At 35.0% G+C, this 15000-nt stretch overlaps 2 protein-coding genes across 7 annotated transcripts in view; one reads left to right on the top strand and one right to left on the bottom strand.

Annotated features, from left to right (window-relative positions):
* LOC125675154 (E3 ubiquitin-protein ligase rnf213-alpha-like) overlaps positions 1–15000 on the top strand; it is a 140527-nt gene that overhangs the window by 36886 nt on the left and 88641 nt on the right. For all 6 annotated transcript variants that reach the window (XR_008800997.1, XR_008800998.1, XM_056158179.1 and 3 more), the window contains exons 13-19: positions 2494–2646; positions 4633–4794; positions 4920–5565; positions 5851–6019; positions 6254–6390; positions 7275–7349; positions 7717–7823. Coding sequence is in view for 4 of the 6 variants with exons in the window: in XM_056158179.1 (XP_056014154.1) it covers positions 2494–2646; positions 4633–4794; positions 4920–5565; positions 5851–6019; positions 6254–6390; positions 7275–7349; positions 7717–7823 (1449 nt within the window). In the remaining 2 variants the exon portion in view is untranslated. The remainder of the gene's footprint in view (positions 1–2493; positions 2647–4632; positions 4795–4919; positions 5566–5850; positions 6020–6253; positions 6391–7274; positions 7350–7716; positions 7824–15000) is intronic.
* Positions 9393–12387, bottom strand: LOC130052637 (myb/SANT-like DNA-binding domain-containing protein 4). Its single transcript, XM_056158180.1, has 3 exons — positions 11877–12387; positions 10731–10875; positions 9393–10166 (listed from the first exon to the last, which is right to left on the bottom strand). Exons 1-3 carry the CDS (start codon positions 12175–12177, stop codon positions 9899–9901), a joined length of 714 nt encoding a protein of 237 aa, XP_056014155.1. The 5' UTR covers positions 12178–12387; the 3' UTR covers positions 9393–9898.

Raw genomic sequence — 15000 nt, 5'->3', positions numbered from 1 at the left:
GTTGTGCTTGCAGATATTCATTTCATATTTGGTACATTGCTTTACCATATAACAAGTTACAGATCGAATTCGAATTTCATCTTGGTCCGTTGATTTCCCATTAAGTTATGGCCCTTGGACGTAGAAATATAGCATGAATTGTTATTTTACATCCAAGTTTCTTATCTCTGTAGATAAGAATTAAGAATACTACACTCATTAAAACTTCTAGCATAGTAATGCAACAATATAGCTAAATTATTCATGATCATCTACATGTCACAGTTTATTGACTTGGTTTAAGAACTAAACTTAAGTAGAAATTTGTCTTTTGTAGGTCACCTGAGTAAACTTAGGTGACCTATTGCAATTTGTTTTAGTCCGTCGCCGTACGTTAGCAATTGATCATTTTTAACTTCTTCTTTTATATAACTACCAGTCCAATTCTTTTCAAATTTGGTACGAAGCATCATTGGGACAAGGGGGACATAAATTGTAAATTTCAGGACTCCAGCACCCCTGGGGCCCTAGGGATGGAGCAAAAACTGCCCAAAATTGCCCAATTAATTTTCAAAATTCTTCTTCTCAAGAACCACACACATGTAAGAAAAACTAAATGCATACCAAAATTGTAAATTTTATGATCCCCGGGGTAGGGGTTCTGACCCCAGGGTGAGGCCCAACTTGTTATAGTGTTTATGTGTAAAACACTTAAATAACATCTTCTTTAGTGCTATTGATACTAAATTGAAAGTTAATAGATATTTAGAAAGAACAGGTAGTCCGTTACCAAAATTGTTAATTTGATGATCCCAGGGGTAGGGGTTTTGGTATCAGGGTGGGGCCAAAATGGTCAGTTATTAAATGTGTGAACAATAGACATTTTTAACTTCTTCTTGGTAACTATCATTCCAATTCTTTTCAAATTTGGTATGAAACATATTTGGAACAAAGGGAACATAAATTGTAAATTTCGGGATTCCTGCACCCATGGGGCCTTAGGGGCAGGGCAAAAACTGCCCCAAAATGACGAATTTTCAAAAATCTTCTTCTAAAGAACCACACATATGTAAGAAAAACTAAATGCATAGTGATGTAGAGCAGGAAGGCTTCTACCAATATTGTAAATTTCATGATCCCCTGGGTAGGGGTTCTGACCCCAGGGCGGGGTCAAACTTGTTATATAGTGTTTTGGTGTAAAACACTTAGACAACATTTTCTTTAGTGTTTTTGATACTAAATTGAAACTAAATGGATAGAGCAGGTAGTCTTTTACCAAAATTGTAAATTTGATTTTCCCCAGAGTAAGGGTTTTGACCCCAGGGTGTGGCCAAACTTAGTATATAGTATTTATGTGTAAGTTTGCTGATACTGTATAAAATCTAACTGTATTGCATACTTAGGAATAGCAGAAAAGGATTTACAAAAAATGGTGAATTTCACAACCCAACTAGGATTATGACTTTAGGATGAGTCCAAATTAGTCATATATTTTGATGTTTTAATTTAATACACCTATTATTGAAAGCCTTTCATCAGTGTATGCACTTTTGAGGGCAGTGAAGTTTTAAGAACACATCTTGTTTTATACTGTTACTGAACATTAGAATTTAGCTTAGATATTCAGAACAGGATTTTTTTTTCTAGATTTCATAGCCCATGGAAGTAGTGATACTTTTTCACTAGTATTCAGGTGACCGATAAGGCCTGTGGGCCTCTTGTCTTGGTCTAGTCTCTACTCGAATAGTAGTTGATTTCCAACCATTCCTATTCTGGTTCCCCAATTTTCCCTTTTACCATAACCTGCATAATGAACTTTGAATATTGTTGTGGTACAGTAATTTTTGCACCCGGTAGGGGACTACCAGTATGTATAGTGGTAGGGGACTACCAGTATGTATAGCGGTAGGGGACTACCAGTATGTATAGCGGTAGGGGACTACCAGTATGTATAGCGGTAGGGGACTACCAGTATGTATAGCCATGCAATACTCTCAGAATGCTTGTTTTTGTCTACTGTCTGTCTGGAGCAAGTTGTTTTCAGAATGATATCATCAAGTGCCATTTAAGTTTCAGCAATGAAACTAAGGAAGTTATCTCTATTGTGTTTATGGTCACCAGGTCACATATGAAAAGAAAAGGTCTCATATTGATGCCCATGTTTTTTAAGTTTTAGCCATCAAACTTCATATGAAGAGTTTCCATGACTTATGGATGAACCCCATTGTTTTGGGGTCAAGATCATTGTCACATGACTATATATTAAGAATTGGTTTCTGGATAATATCTCTAATACTATTTGAGTTTTAGCAATGAAACATTTGATGAGCCTTTATTCAAATAGGATGACCCCTATTGTTTTAGGGATGAAAGGTAGTCATAGAATTTCACATGAAGACCTCTTTTGTTTTGTGGGTCCAAAGGGCAAAGATTCACATCATATTATATTGCATGGATTGTACTTATATTATTACTATTATACTACATATCTTAACTATTGATGTATTTCTGTAGAGAGATACGAGCAGACACCTGGAATGGCTGAACAGCGTGAAATCTGCCCAGGGGTCAGTGGAGGTCACATCCATGAAACAAGCAGAGGCCATCAACTCTATAGGAATATACATGGTGGGAAAGATTGATCCAAACCTCCAGATGGAGAAACCAGTAAGTTAAATTGACTGAATGTTAGTGGTATTCTGTAATAGATAAGTGTCTTTTCCAGTATAGAGTAGACACAAGAAAGTTTGATAAATTCTTGTGGACAAAGTATCGTATAACGGGTATTTTCTGTGGGTGGAAATTTTTGCGATCTGATCCCTTTAGGTTAGCAAATTACATTCTTCATTTTCAATTTTTCTTGTTGCATTGTATACCTATTTATATATCAATTTTGTGATTGTAATTTTTGCGGATTTAACCCAAGGCCACAGTTTTTTAATTTATTGGTTTACGGATTTTAAAATTTAGGGTCACTAGGGAGAAAGAAAAAAAAAAAAACATTTTTAATATCTATCGTTTTATTTTCAATAAATCATTAATATTATTTCGTGAATACAAATAAACAAAACGTGTATTTTAAAAATATTAGATAAAAAATTATTTAGAGTGAATAGTACGTTATGAATTTTGAGACAAAAAATGCCATTTCAAATTCAGTGTATAACTAATACATGTATCTATGTTACACTTTGGTAGAACATAAGCCGAGAATGTATAAGGTGATATCTCTTTGATGTTGTAAAGTATCCAGTATTTATATAATGTTGTTCAGTAATTTTGCTGAATATGCTCAATAAAGATTTTACATTTACATAAACATAAAGAACAAAAAATATTACAAGCACTATTACAATTGTATGTAGTAATTCCATTTTAAATTTAATTTCAGAATGTTTATACCCCTATGAAATAATTTTAACCCCATTTTCCCCACATAGACATGCCCATGAAATTATCTACCATCTTTTTGAAAGAAATGTTTCTTGTTTTTCATTTTTATTTGATACTCAAATTCTTTCCACAACTACACAAGGTATACTAATTTACGAGAAATATGCATACCTTTCTGAGTTTATCTGGTCATATTTTTTTTTAAAGGCGTTCATTATAATATCAAAAGCATCTAACAATTTCTCACACTGTTCTATTCCCTGTTAGGATTTTTGACGGCAGAGATGCAATTACATGTATTCAAATACATTTATTATGACATGTACTGCTGTAGTATAAAGTCACTAGTTAGAATAATCTAACTGTGTCTTGGCACAGGCCCTTACCACACTCAAACCGGGTCCGTAGGACATTATCACTTTAAGGATAGAACATCCTATCTAGTAAAGTCGCGAACAAGTGTACCTTCATCTCATCTTTAAACACCAAAATAGCACTGCATTTTGTGTTATGTTAGCACTAAGAATACCGCCAATTGTATGAGGAATATTTATTTCTATCAAATCCTTTTTTTTTTTGGTCGTGATGAAATGCCATCTGTCATCTGTTTCGTCGACAAGAACGATATAGGTATCGTTACTGTCATCGTGCGTGGCCATAGCTGTTTACATGGTTTTTAAAAATACGGAATAAAGATATTTCGCAAAACGAATAGTGATTACCAAATACAAATCAATGGGTTTACGTTTCATGATTTTCTATTCGTAAAATTGAAAATGCATTTTATTTTTATTTTCGATTTGACATGTTGGGTAGAATCGGCGGAATAAAAAAAAAATTAGAAATTTGCATTATATTTTTTTTCCAATTCCCCAGAAATTAGGGTCGGCAGAAATAAAAAAACTGTGGCCTAACTGCAAAAAAGTAGACAACCACAGAAAGTAACCGTATATATATTTTTCAGTAGGTCTAAAGTTTTATGTCAAGCTACTAGTGGAGTGGAAAGGTATCATGCTTACATTTGATAGACAGGTGGATTTTCAGTTGTTCTTTTTGATGATACCTTTTGAAGAAAAATGAATTGTATCTTAAGTATTAGTTGGCTGATTTATATAATGTCAGTGGCAAATAATTCCACTTCATTCTGACTACGGTATTTGTATTGCTGTTGTGATGATAATAGTTCATTCTGCTCTTTAATTTGTTTTTAAAAAATTACCATTTATCTTGCTTTGTATGTCAAATGTTTTTTATTTGTAGCGAATAGATGATGTCCTGCAACTGCATGTACAGAAAGATGAGAAGGGGTCACGTCTTCCAAAAAAATACCAGTATAAAGAACTCCAGGAGCTTCAGAGTAAACTCATGTTGGTGGCCGGCAAGGCAGAAATGGGTAGAGATGATGTGGAGAGATTCACCATTGTAAGAAACCTGCATGAATACTGCATATTTTGCCAATCAAATTTCTGCAGTAATTGAATTAGAGGTAAGTAAAATGATGGACAACACTAAATAATTTGTGCTGATCTTTCGTTTATTTTTTTTAGGTGTTTGATGCAGTAGTAAGACTTTGCAATGTATACATCAAGCTTGTGTCATCTGGTTGTATTCTATTCGCTAACTGGCAAGCTAAATTTCTCTGTGATCCGGAGAGAACAGTGTGTGCCTTTGTCAGATTTGGTAGTGGGGAGGGATGCACTCAGTTAAAGGGCAGAAGAAATGAGGAGGAAGATATCAGCACTACAATTCCAAGACTGGCCAAATTCATGGAGATCTGCCTGAAGGAATGGCTGAAGTACATCGACCAGAAGAGGGATGAGTACCACCACCTAAATTTCTTCACTGTCGATCAAATGGTGATTTTGCAGAGAGAACTGGTTTTAATGGGTGGGGAGATAGAGCCATCGGATTTCATATATCCACTCTTATCCATCGTGAAACATGACTGTACAAAGATGGAATTGATTGGTGCTCTGAAAAAGGCTAAAGTTGATGTATCTCAAAGAGAGGCTGAACAAGAAGTAGAGATGGCTGAAGAAGAAAAGGATGAGGACATTGATTCTGATGGCGAAAATCAACTCCAGGCTACTGCTATTACAAAATTTATCTCTGCGATCACGGATTCAGGATACCCTGAGAGGTTGGCCAGAGAAGCTTTGAGGAAAGGCATTGCACCAGATGAAATTGATGAGGGTAATTGATATGTGCTTTTATCAGATACTAGATCGATTCTCAACCGTATTTAGATACATCATTGATTAAAATCTCTTGGCCAAATCCTTTTTGTTTTTTGGTCATGGCACCCACCATTTGAAATGAGTAATATCATGATGAATTTAATGTTGCGTTTCTGGTGCTGTTGATGATTTACATTTTCATATCAAACTTAATAGTTCTATTAGTGATTTCACAAGAAAGCTGTACATTTTTACAAGTGATATGTTGTACAAGGTAATGATTTTGTCGATATGTTACTAGGTATAGTGTGGTGCGTGGAGCATGAGGACCAGGCAGAAATGGAGGTAGAAGTGAGTGAGGGGCAGGCCGAGGGGCCAGGGGTTGAGGATTATGAGGGCTGGACTAAATCTGAGGTGTCCATCTCCACCATGACTCAGGACATTCTGTCTAGTCTCCAATACAACAGAGAGTAAGGATGGTCATTCTGTTGTTACAAAAATACAGATTTTAAAATTGCACTCATAAAAGTATATTTTACAATCATGCAATTTGCACATCTACCACCAATTCAAAGTGGTAATATATCCGGCTGTTTATGGAATAGGACAGTCCAACCTTTTCAGTAGAGAATTCTGTTGACGTAGGAAAGCTAAGGATGAACTAAATGAGAAGATTAATAATGGCTGATCTTTATTGTTATAAGCGCTGCTGCAGCAGACACCCTGATCCCAGACCTGGAACAGCTGTGGGGGGAGTTCCTGTCCTCGATATCCTCCAGTGTGTCTGATTATCTCAGTGTGGAACATCTAGGGATCATTTTGAAAAGACTCTCAGAAACTGGTCAGTATACAATTAGGGATTATTTTGAGGAGACTCAGTCTGAAACTGTGGGACAGTGTTCTGTTTTATCTTTATATATAATACTGTTGACCGACTATAATACACATCAGTTTTTATTCGCTGATGACTTATGGAAAAGTAGTCCATGACAATTTCCATGATCAAGTAGTTGTACTTTATTTATTCCCTGAGTGTGTTTTATAGCCATTTAAAATCTTAAATCCGCTCCAGAATTACAAATAATGCTACCATTAGTATACAATGTAAGTTCTTGTTATTATTCGTTTTATTTCAAATTTGTTTATGTCCCTGTCAGAAGCTGGACATCAAACATTATTAAAAGCAAGTTGTATTTGTTCACTGTTCATTATCTTCACTGTATGTAATGTAAGCTTTCCAGCAGCATGAAAAATATCAAGAAAAACTATATAGGTCATACTGTCGAGTACAAGAAGCATCGTTTTATTGATTAATTATTTATTTAGTTTAACATTGAATTTGTCTCGCAAGTATTTAAAATCGGCCCGAGAATGCCGCCTCCAACTGGAGGCGGCGAATTTCCAGTTTATGCAATGGCGCCAGTTCTGACGTTTTCCTGGCACGGTAAATATCAAAATCTTAAAAAAAGCCAGGAAAACATCAGATATTTCGGACTAGGTTTTACATTGTGTGCGAGTCTCGGGGATATTTCTCATGGTTTTACAGTTGTGTGCGAGTCTCGGGGATATTTCTCATGGTTTTACAGTTGTGTGCGAGTCTCGGGGATATTTCTCATGGTTTTACAGTTGTGTGCGAGTCTCGGGGATATTTCTCATGGTTTTACAGTTGTGTGCGAGTCTCGGGGATATTTCTCATGGTTTTAAAGTACATTTTTAAATTTTCAGAAATATTTACTGTGAACCGACCGTTCCTACCTTGTTTTGAGGAAGGTGTCCCAAATCTGTTGCTTTGTCCACAAGGTATGTATTTTAGTATCAAATTATGGGGTATGTACATGTATTTCAGATTGGCTTGCCTAATCCAATCTCTATATTTCAGATTTTCACATTCTGACTATTCTTCAGGTCCATTCTAATGAATTGGACACAAAACTACATCAGATAAATGAAATTCAACTTATCAAAGGAATTAGGGCCACATCTTCTCTTGATTAAGAATGGTGAAAACATGATGAAGTGAGATAGAAGTGACAAAGCATGATAATGTGCTATATATCCCCCCTCCTCCACCAAACTGGCATCTTGGTTTCAACAAATTAAGGTTCTTTAAAACAGCTGCAAATGTCATTTACTCACATGTATTAAAAACATTTTTTTTAAATTTTAGATGAGATTTTGAACACAGTGCTGACAATATACAGCCATGATCCGGATCAGCCACTTCCTCAGTCGGATGAAATCCTGATGTGTACTCCACACACCACACTGGATGAGGTCAGTTTGTTGTTGTTTTTATGAATATGCCTGTTGTATAGGTGGAGATATTTTTGTTTATAAATATGTCTGGAGTCGTATGCATAAAAATTCTAAGAATTTTCTTAAGTATATACTTAAATTTCTTAAGTATATACTTAGCTAAGTAAGATTCTTAAGTTCCGTTGCATAAAACCTCTAAGCAACATGCTTAGTTGTTTTTAGCTAAGTACATCGCAATATGCTTAAGTTTATCGTTGCTATGTCAAACGTCATTTCCGCTTTCACTTTACCGTAAACACAGATTGCATGGAGTTGAACATTTTCTTGATAAGTCTCTCTTGTATCGCTAATAAATGAAGAAATACTATAATTTTTTTGTGTTATGCAAGGTTAATAAAATAAATAGACCAAAAATCAAATGTCGTTTTATATGACGTTATATCCGATTTTATCGTCTGCATCTGCATTGATCCTTGAAAATATGGCAGAAAGAGAAGGTGCTGAGAGTCAGTCATTACAGACAACTAAGAAAAGAAAACCGAATTGGACAGCTGGGCCGGGATTCATAAAAGTTTTTAGCAAATACTTAAGTGTTAAAAAATACTTAAATCTGAGAATTTACACTTAAATTCTCAAATTACCACTTAAGTGTATGTGAAATACTTAAGTGTAATTCATAAACATATTTAGCACATAAGTATTGACTTTAAGTTAAGTGTCCTAGGAAGGTGGCTTAAATAGATAAGAAATACTTAAGATTTTTTTTATCTGAAAGAGAAAATGGCGGTGAACAGGAGAAATTTTAAAGAGAGGAAAGATTGTTTAAGGGAATATTCAAATGCAGAATTGATCAAACGTTTCAGATTAGATATGAATGGAATCCAATTCGTTGAAAACATTATTGGTAATGAAATTCGAGCGGGATCTTTAAGAAATCATGCTTTAACATCAACCCAGAAATTATTATTGACACTTAGATACTTAGCAACGGGCAAAATGCAACTATGTAATGGGGATGACATGGGTGTTTCGCAGCCTACAGTTTCGAGGGCAATATCAGTGACACTGCAAAGCCTATCTTCGGACAGAATGGTGCAGCAATTTATCAAGTTTCCCGTGCAAGCTGACCAAATTCGTCGAAATCAAGAGCACTTTTTCCAAGTCGCAGGATTTCCTGGGATTGTTGGTGCTATTGATGGGACACATGTGCAGATTATTGCCCCAAGTGTTGATGAAAATGAATTTATAAACAGGCATCATTACCACAGCATGTTGAAACGCCGTTTCCATGTATTACATGGTGAAGTACGCCTCTCTCCACAAAAGACCTGTCAAGTAATCATAGCTTGTGCCGTGCTCCACAATATATGTAAAGATAGACAAATTCCAATTCCTGATGAAGATCCAGACGAAAACCCTAATGATGCTGAGGATGATGATACGAATCACCATGATGGGGGAGCAGTCCATGGCAACAACAATGGGACGTTGTACAGACAACTGTTTGCTGTGACTCACTTTTGAGACATAATTGTTGCACGGAAATTTTCATTCATTGATATCTTATTAAAATATAACAATAATATATTTGAGTTTAAGTACTTTTTTTCTTAAAACCAAAAACAACTTCTTAATTTGAACATGTACTAAAATACAGTATAAAAAACAGTGAATATTTACAGAATATTTCAAAGTCACCAGGATTCACAGGCAAACAGTCATTACTATAGGACATTTGCCTATTGGCAGAGTCCCAAACTTTGAAACAAAAATATGAACAAAAATATCAAATGCAGTTTTAAACAAGATCTGCAATTATGTGAATTATATACATATTATGCATTTAATGCATATAATGAGATTTATGTATTTCATGTGTAATTCATATTCAGACAAGATTGAATTAAAGATAAACAAGTAAAAATCAAGAATTGTGATCCACCGCTTTTGGATGTTTGTCATTAAAAAGTAGGTCAAACTCCAATGTCAATGTCAGAAGATCAAATCTTTTGTACAAGTGAACAGTTATTGTCACAAGAAATACCTATTTGTTATTTATCATTAATCGAAAATTTAATACAGATCTTCATCACCTATTCCTCCTTCAATTTTTTCAATTTCATCTCATAATATTCAATTTCGAGATGAAGTTTCCGAATTGTCATTTCCTCTATTTCACTTTGTCTGTTGCGGTTGTCTGTCTGGGCTTTGGCGCATCTTGTACATGTATTTCCTGCTGGCACAGAGGAAGAGGCTGAAGGAACATGTAGAGGAGCTGGCAATGGCAATCTTGGTGAGAGGGGTATGATAGGAGGCAATGTCATGCTGAACTCAGGTTCACTCTGAATAATCTGAACATTACTACAATAAAATAAAAGAAATAATGAGTCAATAAAGCATAACAAACTTGGCATTATTTTTTGATAATTTGGAAGTGATATATTTATAACTCATTACATGAATAATTCTGTGGGATCACAAGTACTGTATATACACATGAACAGACTGTTGCATAGAGTCAAGTTTTGCTGTTTTTTGGGGTTTTTTTTTAATTTAAAAAAAAAATTTTAACACCATAAAACAAGATGTGTTTGTGAAATGATTATGTATTTGTAAAAGGAAAATAGGTCTATATGTAGGTCTTGCAAATTTTATGTTTTTTAAGAGAGTAAAAATGTACAATATATACTCAGATGGATAAAAACCCCGATGTACAGGTATGAAACGCTCATTTGAACCTGTTAGTGGATTTAATTTAAAAATAATACATATGAAATAGAAATGTGATACCAGTATTGGCATTGATTAATATAATACACTCAATATTAATAAATTTCATGTGATTTAGCAACTTGATACATTTAAAGTAGGTTATATTTACAGTCTTGTTATTCCATTATGACTGTAAATTAATACTGAAATTACCAAATGTTCCCATCATTGGTCAGCAATTGAAGCAAGGAAGAGTCAATCCCTCCCTGTACTCCATCAATGATGGCATTTTCTTCCCCAATCACCATCTGCACTGTCTCGGCTATGGCACTCAGGGGTTTGGGTGGAGGTCCTCCGCCTGTTTAATTAATTTTATAGAAAAATAATATCTTTACTGTAGTAGCTGGTCATAATTTTATTATAAAGTAATTTCACTGTGTATATGCGGTATTTTTTTTTATATATATATATTCCAAAACAGCTATTGTGAGCCCACTTTCACCCCAATATCAATGTTATATATTTAAAATTATTTCTGTATACTTACTAAATAATACACATATAATTTTCATCTTTTTCAAAAGACAAGATTAATGACATGCGGATTTTATAAAATGGTTTATTATTGAATTTATTTGCACTATATATTCAAACTAAAGTTGATTAAAACTTGATATAAAATAAAAATCTTAATATACAGTGACTATTTTCTTTATTTTTCTTTGATTCAAAATTGAGCATAAAAATTGGTAATAAAAAATAACACAACCAAACATTAAATGAAGTCAAATCTCAGTAAAACCTATCTTCGCCTGTAAGAAATTAAAGATCCACCTCTTTATTTATGGGTGCTTTCTCGGACGTCATCGTTTGCCAATGCTAAATATAGATTTTTTAAAAATCAATACACTGTTTCAAGTAAGGGGAAGTACGTGGTCATGCGATCACAGAGGCAGAGTGACAATTCCATTTTGCCCTAAACACAATTTAAAAAAAAACAACATACGTTGTCTTCCTAGATACAGTACGTTTGGAAAACTCTGAAGTGAAATTAATAGCTATACCGGCATGTTGATCCGCCCAACAGACGACATATGATTGGGCCCCTAATATTCATGGAAAGGATTTTCGGGCTAAGATACGATAAAAAATTTAGGATCAGGGGATAAAAATAGTGTCGGTCGGGAAACCGTACGCAGACACATTTCTTTTTTTGGGGTGGGGGGGTACAACAAATATATAGTAACATCACCCTTAATCTGTTAATTTCTCGCCCGTTCTGCAGAAATTCTTCATTCAACCTAAAGATATATGAGCAAAATTGCAAAAAAGGGATTGTTTGAGTTCGACAAATGTTACCTGTTCCATTTGTTGTTTTCCTATAGCTGGAAATCTCTGCTTTGGAGGTGGACAAAAGATTATGCCACTTCTTTTCCACTTCCTCCACTGTCCTCTGTGTATTAACGGCGGAGGCATTCAGTCGCTCTGACAACTCTTCCCAAGCTTCCTTCTTCATTCTTGAAGTTAAGCTGGGACCTAACTTTGACCTCAGGATGTTCTTCTTCTCATTTACCATAGTCACCAGCATCAGACATTCGTCCTGCGTCCAGTTTGCCTTTCTCTTCTTTCCTCTCTTTTCGTCTGTTATTTGATCCGCCATTTTGCTTCTATCGTCTGTACCGAAATCTATTTTTAAACACGGTTTCCCCCCCTTTCAGCACTTAAGATATATTTAAGTGTCGCGTGTCTTACTTAGTTAAGTATAGCACTTAGTATGTTTATAAATTATACTTAAGTAGTTTTACTTAACTAAGTACTCACTTAGTACTTAAGTAGACTTTTAAGTGTAAAACTTAAATATTTTTATGAATCCCGGCCCAGATGATTGCTTGTTTTTAAGCAAGTGTGTAGAAGAACATAAAAGTATACTTCGAGCTAAATTCGGAACGGGGGTTACGACATTAAAGAAACGGGAGATTTGGAGGAAAATCACAGATGCCATCAATGCCTCTTCCTCCACCAAGCGAACGGTGGAGGAGGTTGAGAAGAAATGGCACAATATACAGATGAAGGGGAAAGCAGAGCTGGCAGACGCACGACGTAGTGTGAAACAAACGGGTAAACGAATTAGCCTATATTAAATCTATATAGTATATATATAGAGTATGCATTTCAAATTTGCTTGAAAAACATACACGAACAAGACAGGCACTAAATCCATTCCCCGTAATGTGCTGATGATGAACTATATTTCTTTACTATCGCATTTATAAATAAATAGAGACCTAGGCACTCGAGGGTAGCCTAATTGTATGTTATCTTACCGTACCATCTAGTATGTATCCAAACAGGCCCAATATCATATGTTGTTTCTGTATTCAGCAATCAAATCCTCAACAAATTCGAATATCGCAGTCTGCACAAAGTTATACACAGTAAACAAAATGTCGAAAAATGCATCGTCATTGACTGAAATGACGTAATATTATTCAAAGGTTATGTCCCTTTTTTGCCCCCCCCCCCCCCCCTCTTCCGGTCATGAATAGATCCTTATAAATCATGAAAAAGTAAGTGTGGAAAGTTAGCTTACATAGGTGACGTATAAGCCATTGATATTTTGAGAAATTTTTAATTTAACTTAATGACAGAAAAATATGAATAATGTAAAACCTTTGATCGATATGACCCTTCTAAATAAATATAATGTGTATGCATAAAGTACAGGGATAACCCACGGAAGCTCGAAATTGATTTGCAATGGGGTCCTTTGATGCATTGATATTGGCACTAGGGGATCGAACTCGGGTCACAACTGTTACTGTAGAAGCGAGAGCGCTAACTCCGCCCTACCCGGACACCTGCTTTTTTAACTATGAAATATCTAAATTATGACAAAAGTTCAGAATGAGAATAGATCTACCTTGATTTAATTTACCTAATGACTAATTAAAAAAACAACCTTGGTGATTTCATCTTAAATTTGATAGAATAAGTAAGACTTTGTAATGTAGAAATAAATATAGGATGTCCCATGGTTTGTGGTTCGATTTGAATTATGTTCAACAAGCTGTGTGTTTTCTAGATTATACAGAAAATACATAATTATTATGATGTGTGATTTTTTTTTCACTAACAACCCACCCAAAGCTGGCCCTATCTATGCAATACAGACACTTAAAAAGGAATTTTTCAAACAATTTTTCATCATCTAATTATTACCAGGGCGGATCGAGGAATTTTGAAGGGGGTACAATTAATTCTGGTTTTCAAAATTGGGGGTACATCTTAAAGATGCGTAATTTATACTTTTCTTTAGCAAAATCATGTGACGAAAGGGGGGGGGGGGGGGTCTAACTCCCGGATCCCCTCTGGATCCGCCACTGATTACAAACTTCAGACAGTCTTTGATTCCTTGATGCATTTGAGTATGAATTATTTTCTTTTATTTCTAAAGAATAAATACTTGCATTAATTTCGAAATTACACATAATTGCCTAGTTTAACATTTTTTTTATACTATCAAGTATTCTTCTATCCCAACATTCGAACGCATCAATTACCCCCCCCCCCCCCCCTCCCCCCCATTAGGCAACCAGTCCAAGCTGCTACCATCTCTATGTGCAATATCGATTGATAGATATATTATAGGATTGAACATTCTTTTTAAAGAATTTATCGATGTGTAAACTCTGGACATTTTACTCACAAACGGAGTAAAAGTGCAAGGCACTTTTATGTTAAGTTTGTGTGTAAAATGTTCAGAATTTACACATAATAAATTCTTCAAAAAAAAAAGTTTGATTCCCTGTATTATCAATTTCAAAAATTTGAATAGTTTTCCCGCACTGTTATTTGTTTTCAGGCGAGTACATGTACGTATGCATAGCGTTTTTGGATTTATTGATGTGTAAATTCACGATTAGATTTGTTTTTGTCCAATCAAAACAATTGTAATAAATAACATTAGAATTATACTACATTATTTATCATTACTTGTTTTGGCACCAGCGTAATTTGTTTAATTTTGTAGGCGGTGGACCAGCGGGAAAACCTTTAACGCCATTAGCAGAAGCAGTTGGGAGTGTTATTGGTACCAACAATATAAGTATCAGTGGGATCCCTGGTACAGTTGACACAACATATCTAATGCTCGACAGACCAAAGATCAGCACGGAAACCACAGCGAGTACGATGTATGTTCAGGAATTTTATACACCATTTCTTAATTCTTGGATTGAAAATTGAAAAAAAAAACCAAAAACTTATCAATGTATAAGAATTCGATTCCTTTTATTTCAGTGAATCAGATGGCCTTGTGACTCAAGATTTCCATGTCATCAGCACCAGTCAATCTGGAGATGGGCAGCAACAAATAAACTTTGTTACTGTCCCACAGCCAAACGCATGTCCTACCAATGTTTGCACCCACACCGTAATTGACCCGCATCTGCAAAAGCAGAAGCTAGAACTAGAAATTGAGAAT

Source organism: Ostrea edulis, chromosome 3 (genome assembly GCF_947568905.1).
Source record: "Ostrea edulis chromosome 3, xbOstEdul1.1, whole genome shotgun sequence".
Classification (NCBI taxonomy): Eukaryota; Metazoa; Mollusca; class Bivalvia; order Ostreida; family Ostreidae; genus Ostrea; species Ostrea edulis.
The sequence above is the reverse complement of the archived record's forward strand: the minus strand, read 5'-3'. Positions and strand labels throughout refer to the sequence as shown.

Excerpts from the sequence above, each read along its gene's own strand:
- LOC130052637 (XM_056158180.1), bottom strand. The coding sequence starts at position 12,177 with ATGGCGGATCAAATAACAGACGAAAAGAGAGGAAAGAAGAGAAAGGCA. Across the intron at positions 10,876-11,876 it reads GAAAACAACAAATGGAACAG|GCGGAGGACCTCCACCCAAA; the intron begins GTAACATTTGTC and ends TTAATTAAACAG. Across the intron at positions 10,167-10,730 it reads ACCAATGATGGGAACATTTG|TAATGTTCAGATTATTCAGA; the intron begins GTAATTTCAGTA and ends ATTTTATTGTAG.